Source organism: Monopterus albus, unplaced genomic scaffold, assembly GCF_001952655.1.
Source record: "Monopterus albus unplaced genomic scaffold, M_albus_1.0 scaffold47.1, whole genome shotgun sequence".
NCBI classification, from domain to species: Eukaryota; Metazoa; Chordata; class Actinopteri; order Synbranchiformes; family Synbranchidae; genus Monopterus; species Monopterus albus.
Genome location: NW_018127927.1, coordinates 640,433 through 661,983, shown reverse-complemented (window position 1 = coordinate 661,983; position 21,551 = coordinate 640,433). Strand labels below are relative to the sequence as shown.

At 39.7% G+C, this 21,551-nt stretch overlaps 1 protein-coding gene across 4 annotated transcripts in view; it reads left to right on the top strand.

The window, feature by feature from the left end:
- The window catches only part of abr (ABR activator of RhoGEF and GTPase), a 141,467-nt gene that overhangs the window by 90,429 nt on the left and 29,487 nt on the right, over positions 1-21,551 (top strand). For all 4 annotated transcript variants that reach the window (XM_020600481.1, XM_020600483.1, XM_020600484.1 and 1 more), the window contains 10 exons: positions 199-251; positions 1,549-1,689; positions 2,946-3,067; positions 6,185-6,353; positions 8,830-8,949; positions 9,255-9,330; positions 9,447-9,551; positions 12,994-13,068; positions 18,512-18,609; positions 18,711-18,842. In XM_020600481.1, the coding sequence (XP_020456137.1) occupies positions 199-251; positions 1,549-1,689; positions 2,946-3,067; positions 6,185-6,353; positions 8,830-8,949; positions 9,255-9,330; positions 9,447-9,551; positions 12,994-13,068; positions 18,512-18,609; positions 18,711-18,842 (1,091 nt within the window). The remainder of the gene's footprint in view (positions 1-198; positions 252-1,548; positions 1,690-2,945; positions 3,068-6,184; positions 6,354-8,829; positions 8,950-9,254; positions 9,331-9,446; positions 9,552-12,993; positions 13,069-18,511; positions 18,610-18,710; positions 18,843-21,551) is intronic.

Genomic DNA, 21,551 nt, shown 5'->3' with positions numbered 1-21,551 from the left:
GGCTGCTTGATGTAATTAAGATATCAACCTAAGAATCACCGTCAGACTATAGGTTCTGTGTTTAAATCAGGTTGCCTGTGACTGTTTGTCCTTGACTGAACAGTGTATGAATGTGTGTGTGTGTGTGTGTGTGTGTGTCTGTAACGTGTTTGTGTGCAAGTGACACTGACTCAGAGCCCTGCTCTTCTCTCCCCACAGCTCTCCTATACAAGCCGATTGACCGTGTCACAAGAAGCACCCTGGTCCTTCATGTGAGTACACAGGCTGCATTTACATGGCTTTAAAGGATTCAGTTCATGGAAATTACTAGAACATGTACACAGATCAGGCATAACATTATGACCACTTATCTAATACTGTTTACATGGGAGTCAGTGTGGGAGTTGGTTGGCACTCGTGTCACTCTGCAGCTCACTGTGCATCGTCTGTGAATCCATTTGCTTCCACAGTTCTGTCAGGAAGAGCACAGATGTGTCTACAATTCAGTGAAAAACTTATGTAAAAGGAGTGAAAACTGTGGTCGTGAGGACAAGTTAGAGAATTTTTTTTTTTTTAGACCAATCCAACAGCCTCACCGCTCTAGGTGTGATATCACCACTACAGCCCCTGACTGTTTCTCTTCATAGAGACCAATGTACAGTATTTCTCATTTTCAACCATTTTAACAAAGATTCAAATAAATTTAAATCTTTTGAAAAGTAGAAATAGAAGTTAAAAGTTTAATCTACCGTAGATCAACCTCATCATCAGTGAGCCGTGGGCGTCCATGACCCTGTCTCCAGTTCACCATTTGTCCTTCCTTAGACACTGTTGGTAGGTACTAACCACTTCAGACCAACAACACCCACCAAGACCTGCAGTGTAGGAGATGCTTTGACCCAGTCATCTCACCATCAGTTTGGCCCTTGTCAAAGTCACTCAGATCCTTACACTGGCCCATTTTTCCTGCTTCCAACACATCAACTTTGAGGACTGAATGTTCACTTGCTACCTAATATACCCCACACACTGACAGGTGTCACTGTGACAGATAGTCAGTGTTATTCACTTCACCTGCCAGTGGTCATTATGTTATGGCTGATCAGTGTATAGAGGTACAGTAAATGAGACAGTATGGGTTCTTGTCATAACTTTTATTTTGGAATGACTGTTTTTTTTGTCAGCTGTTCTGTCCATCATCCTGCTGTACTGATTAAAGCAGCTTCAACAAAAGCAGATCTTCAAAGATTCCATCAGTGTTCAGTGACAAAGCTGTGCATTTGCAGTGCAATTATGAATTGAATGAAATATGCTGGATTGTGTTTCAAAATTAGAGCTTCTGCTTATAGCTGGCTGGATTTTAAAACGTAGCAAATGTTAGAAAGTAATAAGATAAGGTCAAAGTAACTTTAATGCACAATAAAAAAAATTACTCATACTAGCTGTTGTTAAAGATATTTTCACATTATTGCAGCAACGATTACTGTATTTTTGTCTTTTACAGTACAGTTAAACTTTTATGTATCGTAGTATCTGTGTAACCTGACATGTTTTGTGCATGTGTGTCAGGACTTGCTGAAACACACTCCTAAGGACCACCCAGACTTCCCCCTCCTGCAGGATGCCCTGCGGATATCTCAGAACTTCCTCTCCTCCATCAATGAGGAGATCGATCCACGCAGGACCGCTGTCACTACGCCCAAGGGAGAGGTGTGTGGAATTGTTTGTGATTACAGCTCTCTTGGATCACCTCTTCTCTAAACATGAATGAGGCTATTCCATTATTCCCTCTTTCCTTTTTAGCTGTCTCAGCAAAAATATTCTGGTGAATGGATTATTCACTTTGACTCCGAAGTTACTGTAAGTGCAGTGTTGTAGGATACAAGGAGAGAGTGAAGGCAGCCAGTATTAATACTGTGTATGCTCCCCTTGACTGCATTGTATTCAGAATGGTTCATATCGTTACGTTCATTTGTCATTAAATATGTCATTTTGAGTATAATTCAGCATAATGTCCTGTAAACATTTACATCAGAACTATCTCATACAGTGATGAATTTCAAAATGTTTTACAAGCATAATTTAGAGATCTATTTCCGTTTTTTCTTTCAATTCCATCTTGAAACAATACTAATCATATGTTTTGTAGAAACTGGTTTTGCTTGTTGTAGTCATTCCTCCTCTTTAAACATTCCTTCCTGACATAACCCCAAATGTAGTGAGAGAGGTCACAAATGAAAACTATTTGTTTTTTATTCTTTACAATTAGTCGTTTCCTTTTATCTGCCCAGATTGTGTTTGTGTCCAGTGCTGAATAGGTTGGGTGGGCAAAAGGTGGAAGTAATGTACCACTATGGCTGTAATGAATACTGATGATACTGATGATGATTTTCTTACTCAGACTCCTGATTCCTTATAATGTCAGATAAACTTTCAAATACACTTTTGCACAGAAGGAGGTCTGCATACACTGACTGTAGTGCTGATTGTTAGAGTGGGTGCATTTTGTCATTTGACCTTGTTGAAACCTTCCAGTTAAGATCCAAGTGAATAAAACAAAGAAATGCATTGATCCTCTTGAAAACAAGGTTTTCTACTTCTTTTCCCGGTCGAGGCAGAAGGCCGCCCACCAAGAGCCAGGGTCTGTTGGAGGTTTCTTTCGTTAAAGGGAGTTTTTCCTCCCCACTGTCACCAAGTGCTTGCTCAAGGGGGATTTGTTGGGTTTTCCCTATGTAATCATATTGATAACAATAAGGTCTAGACCTTACTTTGTAAAGTGTCCTGAGATGACTTTTGTTGTGATTTGGCGCTGTACAAATAATATTTGATTTAATTGATTGATTCTCCAACTTATTGCCAAAATTCAACACCGTTTGATTGGTGTTGGGTCAAGTTCATCAGCGTTGTTTGTGTCAGTGGCACAACAAAAAGTGACATCAAGTTTTTTTTTTTTTTTTTTTTTTAAGGCTCGTCAGCTGGTGAAGGACGGCTTCCTGGTGGAGGTGTCGGAAAGCTCTAGGAAGCTACGGCACGTCTTCCTGTTCACTGATCTGCTGCTCTGTGCCAAGATGAAGAAGACAGCTGTAGGGTGAGGGTGTTTTACTTTCCCTCTTCTTTCAGAGCATCATGACATTGTATTTACCACAGAGGCCTCTGAACACATACCTGCTCAATGAAGATGATTATCTGTATATACAGTTTCTATCAACACTGAACAAAATTATAAACACAACACTTTTGTGTTTGCCCCCATTTTTCATGAGCTGAACTCAGAGATCTACGACTTGTTCTGTGTACACAAAAGGCCTATTTCTCTCAAAATATTGTTCACAAATCTGTCTAAATCTGTGTTAGTGAGCACTTCTCCTTTGCTGAGATAATCCATCCACCTCACAGGTGTGGCATATCAAGATGCTGATTAGATAGCATGATCATTGCACAGGTGTGCCGTAGGCTGGCCACAATAGAAGGCCACTCTAAGATGTGCAGTTTTATCACAGCACAATGCCACAGATGTCGCAAGTTTTGAGGGAGCGTGTAATTGGCATGCTGACTGCAGGAATGTCCACCAGAGCTGTTGCCCTTGAATTGAATGTTCATTTCTATACCATAAGACGTCTGATAATCCAGCAACTTCACACAGCCATTGAAGAGGAGTGGACCAACATTCCACAGGCCACAATCAACAACCTGATCAATTCTATGTGAAGGAGATGTGCTGCCCTGCGTGAGGCAAATGGTGATTGCACCAGATACTGACTGGTTTTTTGACCACCCAATACAGTAAAACTGCACATGTTAGAGTGGCCTTTTATTGTGGCCAGCCTAAGGCACACCTGTGCAATGATCATGCTGTCTAATCAGCATCGTGATATGCCACACCTGTGAGGTGGATGGATCATCTTGGCAAAGGAGAAGTGCTCACTAACACAGATTTAGACAGATTTGTGAGCAATATTTGAGAGAAATAGGCCTTTTGTGTACATAGAACAATTCTGATTTGTGCATGCCTCATTTTGTTTTAGATTTAATTTTAAATTGATGCAATTACCTTTTTGCCCATCAATCTACACTCAATATACAGTATATGTGATAATAAAGTGAGTACATATTTTAATTATTTTTCTAAATTAATTCAAAATAACTCATTCAAATCTCATTTATAAAAGTATTCAGACCTGGGGAGGTGACAGTGGTGCTGTGGGTAGAGCACCACTGGGTCTCATTCCAAAAGTTTTTATACCGCCACAATTTTATCACAGTGGTCAACAGTGAGTTCCTTGGACTTTGTCTTGGTTTTTGTCCTGACATGCAGTGTGACTTATGGAATCTTAAATACACAGGTGTGGGCCTTTCTAAACTATGTCCAATTAATTCAGGTTCTTCAGACACATCTAAAGAAAAATGAAAGCAAACAGGATGTACCTGACTACAGTGTCACAGCAAACGGTTTGAATGTAAATGAGAGATTTTAAGTGTTGGTTTTGTAAAAAATTGTAAAATTTCTAAAAGCATGTTTTTGTTTTGTCATTTATGGATCATTGAGTATAGGTTGATGGGCAAACATTGCATCACTGTATGGATTCGTTGTCTTTCATATTCCACTTTTGCTATTCATGCAAAAGAGCTAGGATATCAGATATGATAGAGTATTTAAAATTTAACCCCATTCCTTTGTTTGTGTATCTGTGAGCAGCACCTGCAAGGGTGTGTTTAAGTGTGACTGGAATGAAAATGAATGGTTTATAAAACAAAGATTTCTGCTGGTATAATGGGCCTCAGAGGCCCATTATACCAGCAGAGGGAGGGTGTAAGAGAAACAAAAGCAGGAGGCTTTGAGGGATGTACTCAGATGATAAAGAAGAGAACAGCCTAGAACAGCCTGGAACAGCCAGTCTTTCGTGTGCTAACATTACAGGATAAGCTTTGAACTGAAGGACAGAACAACACATACAAACATGAATTTGATCAGGATGATGTAATGAATTGTTCTTGAATACGACTGTGAAGTCTGAGTTGAAATGCTTGAAATAAATTCCCATTAGCACCAATTTCTAGAAGACGCATAATTGTTTTCCTACAAAGTAGAAGAACTCAAGGTCATTTGACAGTGAAAGAATACTTTTGCATTTGTTGTACAATTTTTAACCTGTGTTCCTCCAGAAAATACACCATATCCTCTCTAAACCCATCCTGAATTTCAGAAATCTATTTTAAACTAAACTTGCTGAGGCTCTTTAGTTAGGATTGTAGTTGTCAGTGGTAAAGAGTATATTTATAAGTAAAAGCTTGTGAACTATATGTAAAAGTACAAAAGTATTATTCGCTAAATGTACTTAAATTACCAAAGTTAAAATGGTCTATTATTAAGGTATGTATTATATTATTGGATTATAATAGATGTTTTTGTGTGTAAGCAGCATTAATTTGTTATCGTAAGTCAAGGTGACTACTTGTACCTATTTTATATACTATTGGGTAAGATAATCTATAACACTCCATCAAATTTTTATTTTATTTTGAATGTATAATCCCAACCTGTACAATAACTATAGATAATTGTAGCACAGTTAAAAGTACAGCATTTTCCCAGGAAATGTAGTGGACAAAACAAAACAAGTGTAATACTCAAATACTGGTAGCTCGGAACTGTAATTGAGTAAATGTACTTAGTTACATTCCTCCACTGGCAATAGAGTTTCCAGTATATGGATTAATCTCATTAGTCTGCTCAGTGTCCTGCTGATGAAGGTACTGCTCTGTAAAGGACTGTGCAGCACATTAGTGACGGTGAAAATGAATTTCCTGGTAGAAGTGGCACATCATTTTCATAAATGTAGCTGGGTGACTGCATGAATAGGCTGAAAATGATGCATTATTGTGACATGTTTGAGGTGGAATTAAATTAGCCTGCAGGTCAAACAAGCATAGAAGGGTAATAGATTTATGATCATGATGTTAAATTGCAGTGCCCCTCAATAGGCCGGTGTAGTAGTTTGTGAGACTATCTGGATGTTATATGTTTTGCATGTTGACCTTGTATGTCTATGTAAAAGTTTGAATGTTTAACCTTTTTGTTATGGTGATGTGAAAAACATATTGTTTTATAATTCTTTGTAACTTATTTGACTAATTTGTTTCATGTTTTCCTTCTTATCGTTTATTCCTGCATCCTACCGTCCTGACCCTTTTCGGCCATCTGCAGTCGTAACCAGCAGTATGAGTGCAAGTGGTACATCCCTCTCGCAGACTTGACATTCCAGACACTGGACGACTCGGACTCTTGCCCCAGCATCCAGGTCCTGCCAGAGCATGAGATTGAGGAGATGAAGATCAAGATATCAGTCTTAAAGAGTGATATACAGAAAGAGAAGGTAATCCTGTTAACTTGGCATGTTGGAGCCAGATGTGGCTCAGAATGGCTTATAGAGCGTGGATTGAACATTTAGACAGAACTGAAACTGCTTTGAATCTAACTAATGTAACAAAGGAGCCCATTCAGGAGACCTCACTGGCCTGGTCATATAGAATGTGTGGTTATTTTTCTGTGACTAACGTTTCACCATGAGTTTAATAAGCTGATACGGAACAACTGGGCAAGTCACTGTAACTGAAAAAGGTTAATACAGAGTGTCACAGTATGGCTGTACTTTAAAGAGACTGGATTATCTGCTGAGATTGACATATGCTTTGTGTAAAATCTAAATTATACATGTGATGCCATTTCTATCTGGAACTGTTTACAGTGTGAGGTCAGAGGAACAAGAAGATGCATGTTGGAATATTACAGTATACAGTACAATATAACATGTTGGAGCGCTTATAGAAACAGCGAGCACTGTGATTAAGTAAAAAGTTATTTTAAACCTCTGCTCTCTTGAATTAATCATTAGCTCTTACTGAGCTAAAAAACAACACTAACAAATACAAGTGACTTAGGAGGAAAGTTTTGATTGGTCTTTCCAGTGAGACTTTGATACTCATCTGTTTATATAATGTCTGTATATCATGGCAAGAAACTTCCATGGAAGACTCCCCTGATTGTTTACTGGAACCACTGTGTGTTACTATTAGCTCGGTACTTGTCACCCACACCTTTGTTTGTCTTGGACAGGGTCAAGGTATAGTAAGCTGTAATGTGCCATGTAGGGAAGCTCATACAATTGTGAGTGCATGAAATCATAGACAAAAAAGTGAAATACAAACATGCATAGCAGTCAAGATCAGTCTTGATCTCGAGACCACTTTTTGTATCCATATTGTCTCAGGGTCTTGGTCTTGACTTGGTCTCAGTTAAATGGGCTTGACTACAACACTGCATAACACAGTGTTGCTCCTCAGACTAGGATAAAATGTGAAAGTCAAACCAAGGCCTTAGCTTTCAAACTTGTATAAAAGTTCTTTTTTCCTTATCTCACATTAAGTTATTGTGATTGGCATCAGTGGTTGAAGCCCCGCTTCACACATATATTTTAAAATAAACATTTTCATGCCTTTTTCATCTTATCCTGGCAGTGTGAAACATTTGACTGCTGACACAAATTGGAAAAAAAAGATGTTTTAAGCTTTCAACAGTTACAAGTATGTGCTGCATTACATCCCCACACCCGTGGCTGAGACACATCAAGCTTTCAGGAGCACAGAGTTCCTGTTATTCCCCTCTCACACTGTTAAACTCACCCACTCAAGGCACAACAAGTGGCCATGGCTGATATTTAGAGTCAGAGGAGGCCAGAGCAGTGAGAAATTCAGCTGATTGTGTCCAGGCTCTGACTCATGGCTTCCTGGTGAGGGCTACAAGGATGTGTGTATTTGTTTTCTTTATTAGCCATGTACATGTACAGCTGAGCTCCTTAATTTTTATTTAAAGTTTTTTGCAGCACACTACACAGCTTTCAGTCCAGTCTCATTTCCCTATCGTGATGATTTATGTATTTAACCTTTATTTATAAATGGAAAGTCCCTCAAGGTCAAGGACCTCTTTTAAACGGGCGTCCTGGCAAAACAGCAATGATGATGATGATGATTGTTGTTATTATTATTAGAGTTAATTGATACTAAACAAAAGTAACGTGCATACAGATAATCTAAATAAAAACTTGGAGAGAAAAGTCAAAGAAAAAAGTAGCCCCGTACCATAGTAACCGAAGCTTTGCTGTTGCCCCAAATTATAATAGAAATGTTTGCCTTTTCCTTTATGTTTATGGCAAGTTGAAACTACCTGTAAAGGTTATTTATCAATCAGGTCATTGTTTTTTTTTCATTGTTCCTAGATTTACCAGACATGAACATGTGTTTTTTACCAATAGTCAAATAACACAGTCAACTTTCAATGATATGAAACAGAGAGAAAACAATCGTTCATATTTTAGAGGAGAGTGTGATTGTTCCAGGAATATAACAACAATGTTGATGGGACATTCTGAGATTTAGTAATGTCAAAATGTGCTATTGCAACATGAAACATACATAATATTAATCAACTTGGTCACTTATTTGTCTTCCTTTTATTTGGGCTGTAACCATGCTCTACATTTTGAACTACAGTTTGTGGGAGGGTAGTAGGAAATGTCATGTTGCTGTGGAGTAAGCTGTGGTTCCAACTCCAGCCCTGTTTTTCAATCCTGTATTTGTTTACATTTTGACAAGGTGGTAACTTTAAAAGTCTACTGAATTAGCTATTGTTGCTTCAGTGACTTTGCTTCACATTCCTCCATAACAGTTGAAAACTCTGTTGTAAAGGTTGTAGACAGTAAATAGTTCTTTCTGTCTCATTGCTCATAAATTTTAATGAGTTTCAGCACTAGATGCTAAATGTCTGTTTGCTTGTTTGTTTGTATGTGTGTGTAGAAAGCACCAAAGGGTCAGAGTCGTGTGGAGCGCCTGAGGAAGAAGATGAATGAGCAGGAGTCATGGCTGCTCCTGCACTCACCCACTATCCCCTTCCGCATTCTCAACAAACATGGAAAGGTGATCGATCCATTCACATCCTGTTGCTGTCTGTGTAGCAGTAGGGCTCACATCCTACCACTAGAGGGAGACATGTACTTCTCAAAAGAGTCCTTTGTGACAGATTAGGTTTAGTTTCCCAAAATAAAGATCTTATGGCAATGAGATATAAAGATTTAACACCATAACTTTGTAGTTTTTATGTGCTTTTCCACATTATACTGTGTTTTTTGTAGCTCTCTAAGTACAGTAATGATTTTTGTCGAGAGGAGATGTCCTTAACATGATTGTTAACTGTGTTGTTTTTTTTTTCTGTGTGTATCTAGAGCTACCTCTTCCTGCTCTCCTCTGACTATGAGAGGTCAGAGTGGAGGGAAAGCATCCAGAAGCTTCAGAAGAAAGGTGACACCGGCCTTACCGAATGTTTTTGTCCTTAGACATCGATGTATAAAGAGTGGATTAAAACCTCTTTCCATAGCTCTTTGACCATAGCCGTGTGGTTGCTGTGCTTTTTTCAGATCCCCAGCCGTGTGTATTAAGTTCTGTCGAGCTCCAGGTTCTGACCAGCTCCTGCTTCAAACTCCGAACCGTCCACAACATTCCTGTCACCAGTAACAAAGATGGCAAGAAGCAGTCACACACACACAATATCTCTATTCTCTTATGTCTGGACATTGTTTCTCCTGCTTTCTCCTCTTTTCTGCAATCACAAACACACCCAGTCTCCCATTTCACCCTCCTCTCTCCTCTGTTTTGGGTTTACAGTAAACTCACACAAAAGCACCTATTACATTATTAGCACACAAAAAAGGGCCGCATAATGAGAAAGGGGGGCTTTTCAGGAGATGAATCTAGTTCCAGTATGTTTCTCATCTAGCCTGTAGCAGTCAGTACCACACAGTTTGGCAACAATGGCCTGTGCTGGACTCCCACTTCCTATATGTTTGTTTTTGCTCCAACTGTTTTCAGAGGCTGGTGGTGACATTAAAGCCATCTGATCTCCTTGAATACCACAAGGGTCTCTGCTTTCACATGCACACACAGCACACCCGCATAGCCACAGAGCTGAGGGAGATGTTTCAGTTCTGTACTGTCTTCATCTTTCTCACATTATACAGAAAAAGAGAGCCATGTTTGCCTCTTACACAGTGGAATCTCTGTGCAAGCAAGCCATTGTCTCGACATCTGTTACCTTTAAAGTGGTGATAGACTCAGACTGTTTTGCTTTTTATTTGAATTCTGCATTCTGGTTAACTTTGATGGGAACAAAAGGTCACTGCTGTTGTGCTTTTCGTATGAACCTTCCAAATATCAGTTGTCAGTTCAACAGTGAAGCCAGTATTGTGACTTTTAAACATTTAAGTTTAAGGGAAGTGTCTGTTTTTGTACAGCTAATCTCTGCTGTCTCTGCTCATGCTAATTATCCAGGTCTTCCTTTAGTGATACCAAACTAGAAATGTAAAACACCATGCCTCCAGCTGACTGCCAGATTGTATGTAGCAAGTCGAAAAGTTTTCATCTTGGCTTATACTTTACAATATATCCATGTTTGTGTTTGTGTTTGAAGTTAAAAACCTTAAAATTACTTTAATTAAGCCAACGTTTCAACAGACAAACTGGCTTAATCAGTGCCTGAGATCGCACTGGGATTTGTTCAGGCAACAATACCTTGACTCAGCTGATCTCCGTCAGCCACTCCCACCTGTTAAATCAGTGCACGTCACAGAAGCATCGCACACACTCCACAATCAGATGAAAAGACTTTCTTCCTTAGCAACAGCTCATCCATGTTCATTGGATGTGCTTCCTCTGCAAAATGAATCATGCTTTACTGATACAGACTTTACTGCAAGGACACGTGGATCATAAAATAAAAATAACTTTAAAAAATGGATTGTCCTGTTTGTGGATGTTAAAATATCAGAGATAAAAGAGTCTGTGAGCAGAACAAATCTACTGATATGTTGAATGCATTTAAAAGTTCTTTTCTAAATCAAGAATATGCCAGTGTTTTATTCATTTTTATCTTCTGTTCAGAGCATTATTAGTTATTTAATTAAAAAATTCTCAGATATATTTTATACATTGATTTGCTTGAAATAAGTTCTCATCTGAATTTGCTTGACATTGTTTCGGCAGCAGTAGAACTGATTTGATTAGATTTTTAACATCTCATCATGCACCTCTCCATCTAAACCAGGTTTCTCTAAAAAATGTTTACTGTAAATTGAAACATTTCTCAGAGGCAGCTCATTATTAGAGGTGTTCGGTAAATAATGTTAACCTTGTTGGCAGACTCCAGGAAGTTTGACTCACTTTGCTGACTAGATTAAACCTTCACCAGAGGTCTCTCAGTTGGCTTCAGTTTTTTGATATTTTCCTCGGGTTCCCCGGGAGGTGATATCCCTGTGTGGTGACAACAGGAGCTCGGGTCCCACGTCTTGTCCTGGACCTGCTCCTCATTATAAAGCAAATGTAAACACACACACACACACACACACCTCAGGCTCAGGAGATGCTGGAAGGGCAGTAGAGGTTGAAATGGAGTCCAACTGGCACAGGCCTTAAGCAAAGCAAGAGTGTATCCCTGTTATGTGTCTGTCAGCAGGGTGGGGTATATCAGGCCACCCCAAACATGTCCACCCATGGACCTCCACTCTGCAGCCAGTTCAGTTGTTATGGCAGAAGACTGCTTGTTGATGTGAGGTCTGATACAGATCTGACAGAAAGCTGCAATAATAGTTCATTTTTACTCCCATCCTCAAATAAGTTATTTTTTCAAGCCATTTTTCTTGTGCAATGTATTTCTCAAACATAAAGTAGTAACAGAGTTGAAAGGAGGAGGACAGGTATTGTAGTTTACCCACAGTTTGGATGAGAAGCACACATCTGTTCCTCTGAGCAGTTTTGTGTTGTTTAGCCATTTTTAAAAGTGAAAATCATAATATGAAACAGTGAAAAGGCATTTTTGTGGCCATATTCTAAATCTTTCATTCTTTTTTCAGTCTTGTTCATACAAGAGCTTCACGTGTGGTTCGCCAAACTCTTTTCAGCCACCTGTTCATTCGTAAGACGTGATCATTAGCATCTGTGCCGAAAATTTGCCATACGAGGTTCCGCTTTCTTTGTGGGAATGTTTCATTCACAAAAACGTTACCAAAGAGTAAAAAATAAATAAAATAAAATAAAATTGGCACTGCAGAGCGCAGGTCCTGCTTTTGGAAACCAGCACATGAAAATCTAGCTGATTTGTTGGCAGCAGTCATATTAGAAGGACACTAAACTGCCAATGAAGTGTAATCAGAGGAGCAACAAGGTGCCACTGGAATATAAAGTTAGGAGAACTCGGTCCGTGACTAATAACCCATGTGGTCAGAGGTGGTAGGCATTATAGCAGCAGAAGGTGATGTTAGGCTGGAGAATACTGGACAGCCACCTGCATGCCATTCCCTGAAGCAGTTGTCAAAGTGTGAGAAATTTCCCAACAACTACAACACTGGAGGCCTAAGGTTGCTGTGCTGTTAATAAAATATATCAAATTTAATTAAAAAAATGCTAGCAAACTGAAAAGTTATGTTGCTGTTGATCTGGTGAGCAGAATGTTAAGTTTGTATTGTTTTATTTAATTTATTTCACTTTAATTTTTAAACTTCAAATTCAAAATTCAGAAAGGCAGCCTGTACATAATTGTACATGGAAATTCTAAATGGGAGAAAATGTTCCCCTTCACTAGTACATGCAACTGCCAAACAAATCTGTTTGTATGAGCGGTTCTTGCACAAGGTCCATTGTAGTCAAGGGACTGCAAAAGCATATTGACACAGTGCAGTGGTGATCAGTGGTATGACTGCGTTTTTCTTTCTGCTTCTAACTGTGCATCTCTCACTTACCTGCACAGTGTCTGTAGAGATACAGACGAGATCCAGAACTGTCTTGTGTGTAATGAGTTTCTGTGCACTAATGTCTTTGCTCTTGTTGATGTTATGTACAAAATCTATCATCTTAAATAGTGTCACCATATGTACAATGAGAATGAACTAACTGCTCCATGTGCCTGTTTTCCAGATGAGGAGACTCCCGGCCTGTACGGCTTTCTGCATGTGATCGTCCATTCTGCCAAAGGATTCAAGGAGTCGGCCAGTAAGTCGCCACACACTCAGGCTCGGCTTCCCCTGACACAGAGCTGCTGAGCATATACGTGTCTGCCAGCAAAACACATGATCCAGTCAATCACTGCAGCCTGCACATGCAGTTTCCATCATGCATCTTGCAGAAATTTTCTTTGTACAACTGTGTGCAGGCATAGCTGTGTGTGTGTTATCAGGACCAAGCAGAGGCTGTTTCAGGCGTGTCCGTAGTGGGCAGCTGACGTTTTGGTACATTTTGTGCCCCAGAAGCAATATCAAATAACAGATATCTGGAAAAGAGACAGATAGGGAGAAACATGATTTCTTGTGGTACCATGACAGCCTTCAGTTTATGGAAGCTGTCCTGCTAGAACTTACCAGGTTATTGGAAAGCTCTCTTCTCCGAGAGCCTGTTTGATCCTTGATATAGCGTAGAGAGCTGAGGGCTTTAAAAATGAAGAAGGTGCATATTTGTCTGTGTGCTGGAGGAAGTTGGGTAGTTTGACTGATACAGTTTGATGTCAGCATGTCATGTGGTGAATGAAATCCATGGGGGTAGTGTGGGGTAGATGATGTGTTGGTGTTGTTGGGGATCACAGTGGTGGTGATGATTATGATGATGGGGGCCATTATAGATGAGTTTATCCCTAAAATACATTAACGTTACATTCTCTTTTTAACTGGCAAAGAGGTTTTGTAGATGGTGTAATAATTAGTCAAAATACAGTGAAATTTCCAAAATGTAATTATTAGGGTTGTAGCGGGGAGGAAAAGCACACATGGTAAATGCCATTTACCAAGCTCAAAAGCTAGAACAGCATCTATGCAGATCCCCTGGTGTGTCTGTTCTGTGTTTACACAGGTTCAGTTTTTCTTTTCTGTACTGGAATCACACCACTCATTTGTACCAGGTAAATGAGGAAACACGCTTGTGTTCACTGAATGCAGCACAGATGTAATCAGAGAGACATGACAGAGATCATCAGACAATGTGGCCTTATGTCTGCATTTACAGAAAAACATGCTGTATGACATGTTAATCTAATCAGTTAAAGATTATTATTATTATGTAGGATAAGACCTTAGACTTGACTCAATTATAATAATGTACTCCATCAATCTGACTATAATTTTTAACAGTTTTATTCAGGTCACACTGTCTTCTGCCTGCATCATTCTCTCCACTACCACTAATTATTACAACTACACCACTTCATCCAGATGGATCCAGTTTCCTTTGTTGTGCAGTGATGTTGGCTGTGTTGTTGTGTAATTCAGCCTCTGTGTGTTAGAGGTTTGATGTGGTTTCACTTGCAGCTGCTTCAGACAGTTTTCATTGTGTTCATTTCCTCTGCATGCCATGCATTCCACGCAAGGATTTTGAAGCAGTTTTATATGATAGTGTGTGTATGTGGTTCTGTTTCTGCATATGGTAATTATTATCATATCAGAATGGAACTGTGTAATGACGGGAAACAGCAGTCAGAGGTTCAAATTGTTATAGGTGTACTTATAATCAGCATCTCTTTTTGTTCCTTTTTGTGATTGAAAAATCGCATAAGCATGTACTAGAAGATGTTATTGGAGCTCTGTTATGTATGTCACAATGATCTGACCACAGTTGGAAAGGGCTTTAAATCCAGCCCGATGCAAAGTATTCAAACTGGGTCACCGAGAAGGGAGTTGGGAGGAGAGCAGTTCCCAAAAAGCCGGTTTAAAAACAACTGTGGAAAACGTGACCGAGTAGAGAGATGTTCTTGGTTTCTTTTTATATGTGTGTGAGCAACAGAAAGTGACTTTGTGTTATTTCGACAGCTTTTGTAACTTGATGCTGTAAAATTGTACTTGCCAGTGTTGGATAGGAATAGTGTGTACAGCAACTAATGAACTGTCGCAGGTGTTCAAACTGAGTGAAGCCACACAGGCATTTTAAATAACCTGCAGTTAGTTGTATGAGCTTAGTTCATGTTTGATATTTACACTCACCGGCCATTTTATTAGGTACACCTTGCTAGTATTGAGTTGAACCCCTTTTTTCTTCAGAACTGCTTTAATTCTATGTGGCATAAAGTAGATTCAACAAGGTGCTGGAAACATTCCTTAGAGAGTTGGGTCCATACTGACATGATAGTATCACACAGTTGTTGCAGATTTGTCAGCTGCACATCCATTCCACCACATGCTAAAGGTGCTCTATTGGATCGAGATCTGGTGACTATGGAGGCCAATTTGAGTACAGTGAGCTCACTGTCATGTTCAAGAAACCAGTTTGATTGATTTGATTTTAGCTTGGTGCATTATCCTGCTTGAAGTAACCATCAGAAAATGGGTATGTTGTCATAAAGCGATGGACATCATCAGCAACAATACTCCGGTAAGGCTGTGGCATTTAGACGATGCTCAGTTGGTACTAAGGGGCCCAAATTGTGGCAAGAAAATATCCCTCACACCATTACACCACCACCAGCAGCCTGAACCATTGATATAAGACAGGATGAATCCATGGTTTTATGTTGTTTATGCCAGATTCTTACTCTACCGTCTGAATGTTGCAGGTGAAATCTTCTTTTGCCCAGTTTTGTTGAGCGAATTGTAGCCTTAGTTTCCTGTTCTTAGTTGACAGGAGTGTCACTGCTGTGGTCTTCACATCTTCACGTCTTCATGCACTGTTGTGCATTCAGAGATGCTCTTCTGCATACCTCGAGTGTAACAAGTGGTTATGAGTTACTGTTGCCTTACTATCAGTTCAAACCAGTTTGGCCATTGTCCTCTGACCTCTGGCATCAACAAGGCCTTTTCATTCAGACAACTGCCACTTCCTGGATATTTTCACTTTTTCAGACAATTCTCTGAAAAATCTCAAGGTAGTTGTGTGTGAAAATACCAGTAGATCAGCAGTTTCTAAAATACTCAGACCAGCCCATTTGGCACCAACAACCATGCCAGGTTCAGAGTCACTTAAATCACCTTTCTTCCCCATTCTGATGCTCAGTTTGAACAGATTGTTTTGACCATGTCTGCATGCCTCTAGGCATTGAGTTGCTGCCATGTGATTGGCTAATAAGATATTTGCTTTAACAAATATTTAATTAGAAGGCAGCTGTGGATCAGGAGGTAGAGCAGTCATTCTCTAAACGGAAGGTCAGTGGTTCGATTCCCGTTCTCCCCAGTCCACATGTCAAAGTGTCCTTGGGTAAGACCCTGAACCCCAAGTTGCCACCAATGGTCAGAGCAGCACCTTGCAGGGACAGTGCCACCATCGCTGTGTGTGTGTGTGTGTGTGTGTGTGAGAGTTGGCTCCGCATATGGCTGCCTTGGTTCTGTACCAGAGACAAATCCCTTGTGTGCATTACATACTTGCCCAGTAAGTGTTGAAAGTTAAGTGGCCGGTTATTGTATATTAATAACTAATAATGAAATAATTAATGGAATAAGTGCAGTTGATACAGAACAAAAGAAAGTTAGATAATAATTTAGAGGTTTACATGTTTACATGTTCTTATGATATCTGCATATAATTAAATCCACACATATCTGTTTCATTCCAATTCATTGTTTCCTCTTGGGCTTTATGAAAACAATTCAGTTATGACTCTTCTTTCCTTATTTTGTTCACTTAGAATATTTTCTCCTGAAGCCTTCAAACCCAAACATACAGACACATAGTCATTGTGGAAATGGGGCTTGTAGCTGTAGAGATAATGATTAGTTTAACTAATTGTCACTTGTCTCCTAATTCTATGAACCCACCGTTTGACCCAACATTCAACACAGCCCCAAGGAAAGATTAGCTTCCTATATAAGAATATACACATACTACAAGGGCTGTAGTCCTCAGCTAATTGAGGTGGAAAAGGGTAGTGTCCATTAACCCCTGCATTTAGGGGTTAGAGACCCCATGCTGACCAATTTATCCCCCCTATAACTCTGAGTCTGTTGGTGACCTGCTAGTAAAGTGAAAACTCATTGCGCTCAGGTTTTGTTATTCTGTCCTAAACTTACCAGAGGCCTCCTGGACCCACTGCAAAAACACAAAAAGACCTCTAATGTGCTTTTCTGGCCTTGTTTTAGTTTTAGGTCTGGGCACATAAATCCATTTCAGGTGAGAAGGGAGCTGCCCAGGATTATGAATACACACCTCGCTGCTCCCGGCTACATAAAACGAGAGGTTTAAACTCACAGAAGTGTTTAAAACAAATGTCTCCTCTACTTTTTGTATCAAAAATGTGACCCCTATCTCCTCATTGAAACAAACTTTGACAGATAGTCTGCATATTTCTGGGATGCTTCTTTGTGTAGCAGAAGTGTACAATAACTGCCCCATTTTAGAAATATCCCCCAGATGGTCAAATTGAATTCCCTTCTGCTGAACTTCCCTCATACCACTGCCTCTAATCTCTTCCTCAGTGGGAGTAATTATGCCAGAGCCTTTCAGGATGCTGAGAAAGCAAACAAAGAAGAAATGAACCCAGATGTAATAAGATTTCATTATATTGTTAGCACTAGTTATACAGCTACATATGTGAATGTTTCTTGTAGTCAGTCATCGCTCACCCAGGTTAACCAGGCACATGTCAGGCAGTGGGGGGTGATACCATCACTTTTGATGTTTCAGTGTAAACATGTTCTCTGTCACTGAGCTAACCCCTTGGTTTCCTCACCCAGTCATGCAGCTCTCCTGGTGAAAGCTAGAGCTTTACATTCATCCATCATGTTGTCAGATAGAAGTGAACCCCCAGCTCAAACTGTGGGACTTACTAAAGACTTACTACAGACAGCTGGTAGCATGATTTGCAGGAACGGCTAACACAGCATTTACAGAAGCACATTAACAGACTTAATTGCTCTGTGTAAGAGCCAAGCATGAGCTGATCCCAGGGGAGTGTCGGCTGTGTGATGAGGATGTAAAGAGTGGAGGGCGGATGGCGGTAATCAGTGTCTACCCAGGCAGTAGACCAATGGCTGTCAACTGACAAACTCCAACATATTGACATTTTAATGGGCTGGTTCACTTTGAAGGAACGTAACCTTTTTCATCTTGTAACCGCACATTTGTTACCCATCTGCTACCAGAGTTAGATACTGAGTCACTCACTGTCACTCTGAAAACTTTAGGACTCCTACATTCAAACCTTTCTTGGCACACTTTAATAAGAAATATTACCTGTTTCAATTTGTCTTTTACTTTTATGATTGTCTTTTACGTCTTCTTAGAGAGAGATTTCTTTTATTACGTGATGAAAGCAATGTGATCCACAGAGGCCTGTAATCTGTCACCACCGTTATGTCACAGATGTGTCCTCTCACAGTGACAACGCAGTTAAGAAGCCTAAAAGCCTAAATGTTTATTCAGTAGTCTACAAGCATCCACAGTTTAATCTGTAATTTATTAATGTTTTTTTATGTCTATGATTTTATATCTGACAGATCTGTCTACATTTTGTCTTTCCTCTTAGATCTATACTGCACTCTTGAAGTGGATTCATATGGATACTTTGTCAGCAAGGCCAAGACCCGAGTCTTCAGAGACACCATAGAGCCACAGTGGAATGAAGTTAGTTGCCAGAATGTCTCCTTTTCCTGTACATTGTGCACTGATTTTTGTCGCTATATAAAGTCAAATATTTTATTCTCCTGTTTTGTGTCATCCAAAAGGAGTTTGAAATTGAGTTGGAGGGCTCCCAGTACCTACGGATCCTGTGTTACGAGAAGTGTTATGACAAAAGCATGCTCAACAAGGATGACAACGAGATTGTGGACAAAATCATGGGCAAAGGGCAGGTCCAGGTAGGAGGATAATTGTTGACAGGCCATTACAAAAATAGACCATACACAGATAGAGAGATGTCTGTGTCCTTGTGGGAAAGTTTGCATCATGTAACTCATTTTGATTAAGTGTCTAGTCTCTGTTCACAACGCAGACAGTTTTTTTTGTTTTGGTGGTCTTGAATGATGCTGGATGGATTAATAGTGTGAAAGAGAGTTTATTTAAGCAGGGTTTCCCCTGTCCTGTCTTGTTGGGAGAAGTGTCTCTATAAAATAAAAAACCTTTTTTAGAGTTTTGTTAACTAGATGCTGCGAATAACTAGATGTTTGAGCCAGAACCTGCTGTGTTTTTATTAGCAAAGACAACTTTAATAATGATACATATTACACTCGAATATAGACAAATGTAAATATAAATGATGACCTAAAATCTTAAATAAAGCTAAAGATCTGCTACATGTGCACAGTTAACTACATAATCACTAAAGTTCATAGTATAGTTGGTATTAATTGACTTGACATCCCTGCAGGTCTTTCAGCTTCTTCAACATGTAGTCTTTGGCATTCTTAAACATGATGTTCTTTGAATCAAATACATGCATTCGAAGAGCATCCCTCATCTTTTCCAGTTGGCCCTTTCCTTGAATACTTGCCACTTCTGCAATAAAGCAAATAAATTGTCAAAGCAAGTCGTCAGTGTGACGATTGGCTGTGGCGCCCCCTAAACGGGAATAGCCGGAAGTGACTTTCTTTCTGTTAACTAGATGCTGCCTACACAGTGGAGTCTGTGGTGTCTTGGTATTGAGGCAAAATGCTGCATCGTTGTTTTAGGTTTCACAGAGCAGCCTACAGAGGAGTCTTATTTCCATTTTTCCAGAACTTCTTAGGAAAATCAGTTTGGTCAAGTGATGCTTGAGTCCTGTTATCTTCCTGTAGTTCAGTCAAAAAGGTGCTGCTACACTAAGCAGTTACTTTTCTGCTGCCCGGTAATCAGTAGAGCTCTGTGTTTCAGTCAACTATGAGGGCTTTAGTTGCTCTCATTACTAATGAGAATGCCCTGAATGGTTTTCTCAAGTGATGCATGAGTCAGTGCCATAGGGCACCTTGTGGCATGATATTATTGTTTTTCCTTTGCTAGTTACACTTTTTAACTCTCCATATTTAACTGAAGATATAAATCAGTTAAAGGGTTTCACACTGTGTGTGTTACTGCTACCCATAGCTTGACATTTGTAGTTGTAGGTAAAAGCACTGTTAGGGCAAGTGGAAATGCATATTTCCTGTCCCAAGCTATTTTCAGTCATGCACTGAAACCCTGAAATTCTCTAGACATTACCCTGGGGGAGCTGTATGTGAGAAAGCAAATGTAAGAGTCAGCTGACCCAGACATTAAGCAGACTTTACCCTGCCAGCTCCTTAGTACAAAGTCTGTGTAAGGTCTGAGTGAGCTGGGGTGAACTCATGTGAGAATATAGCAGCATATAGTCCGGACTATTCACATGGATGCTAACATGCTGCTGACCTGATTAGGTCCCATACATCCCTTTTTATTTGTTCATATTTTTATATTGACATACAGTTTTGTGTTATGTAAATAATGTGTCTTTGCTGCTAACATGCTGCTGACCCGATTAGAAGAAGCTTTATTTTATTGTCATTGTAGCATTGTGACACATACAACAAAATTTGTTTGGAGCTTAGGGGCCCCGGGCCGCTGTGTGCATACGCGCCTCCATCGCGGGCAACTTGGGGGGTTCAGTGTCTTGCCCAAGGACACTTTGACATGTGGACTGCAGGCACCGCGTTGATGACATTCTATCATGTGACCGGAGTGAATCTGGAAGATAACAAACATCCGATGGTGAACGAAACAAAAATATCTGAAGACACGACAAGATTCAGGAACTTCTGTTGTTGTTAAGAGCCAGTACCAGAATCATCAGACAAGGGTAGAGACTCAGTTGTTTATGACCAAATTACAAACTTGCTACATGACTGCGTCCATGTCCCACCTCCTGCACCTTAACAGAAAGAAATTGGGGCAGACATGAATCACTCACGTAATGTTGCATTTTAAAGGACAGCATGGATCTCAGAAATACCATGTAAATATTCTGTTCTTCAGTGGGTTTGTTGTTTCTCTTCAGAGCCAAATTAAAAAGCAATGGCAAAACACCACACACTGCTACAGCATGTATGGTGTAGCATTTCCTGTTTGTCACTGGCACTTTTCCATGCTTTTTGTACTCAGTTTGATGATTTGTCTTTGAATGTTGCCTCTGATTCCCTCTGAAGAGCAAATGGGAGGGAGTGAGTGTGCAGCACACAGGTGCATATCATCATCCATGTGCATTGTGACATCAGTTTGTCTCTTGAGCTGGATATTTCTAAATAAAAACATCTAAATTCTAAATAAAAACATATGGATTGCTATCACCCAGTGTTTAGTGGGGTAGAAATTAACGTCTTCATCCAGTTCCTAGTCTTTGCCTAGCTGTCACTAATTAAATCTTCAAGACTTAAACCTGAATGTTATCAGCCTTACTTTGCCTTGCCTTTGTGATTGAGTGAACTGGGTCAGCTTCTGAGTATAGATTAGAGTGCTCGAGAGAGGATTAATTTAAACAGGTAGTCCTCAGTTTTCATAGAGAATAGATTTTTTAACCAGTTTTACCTTTGTTTTTCCACATAACATTTTTTAATAGCCTTTTTTGGTTAAAAGGAACATCC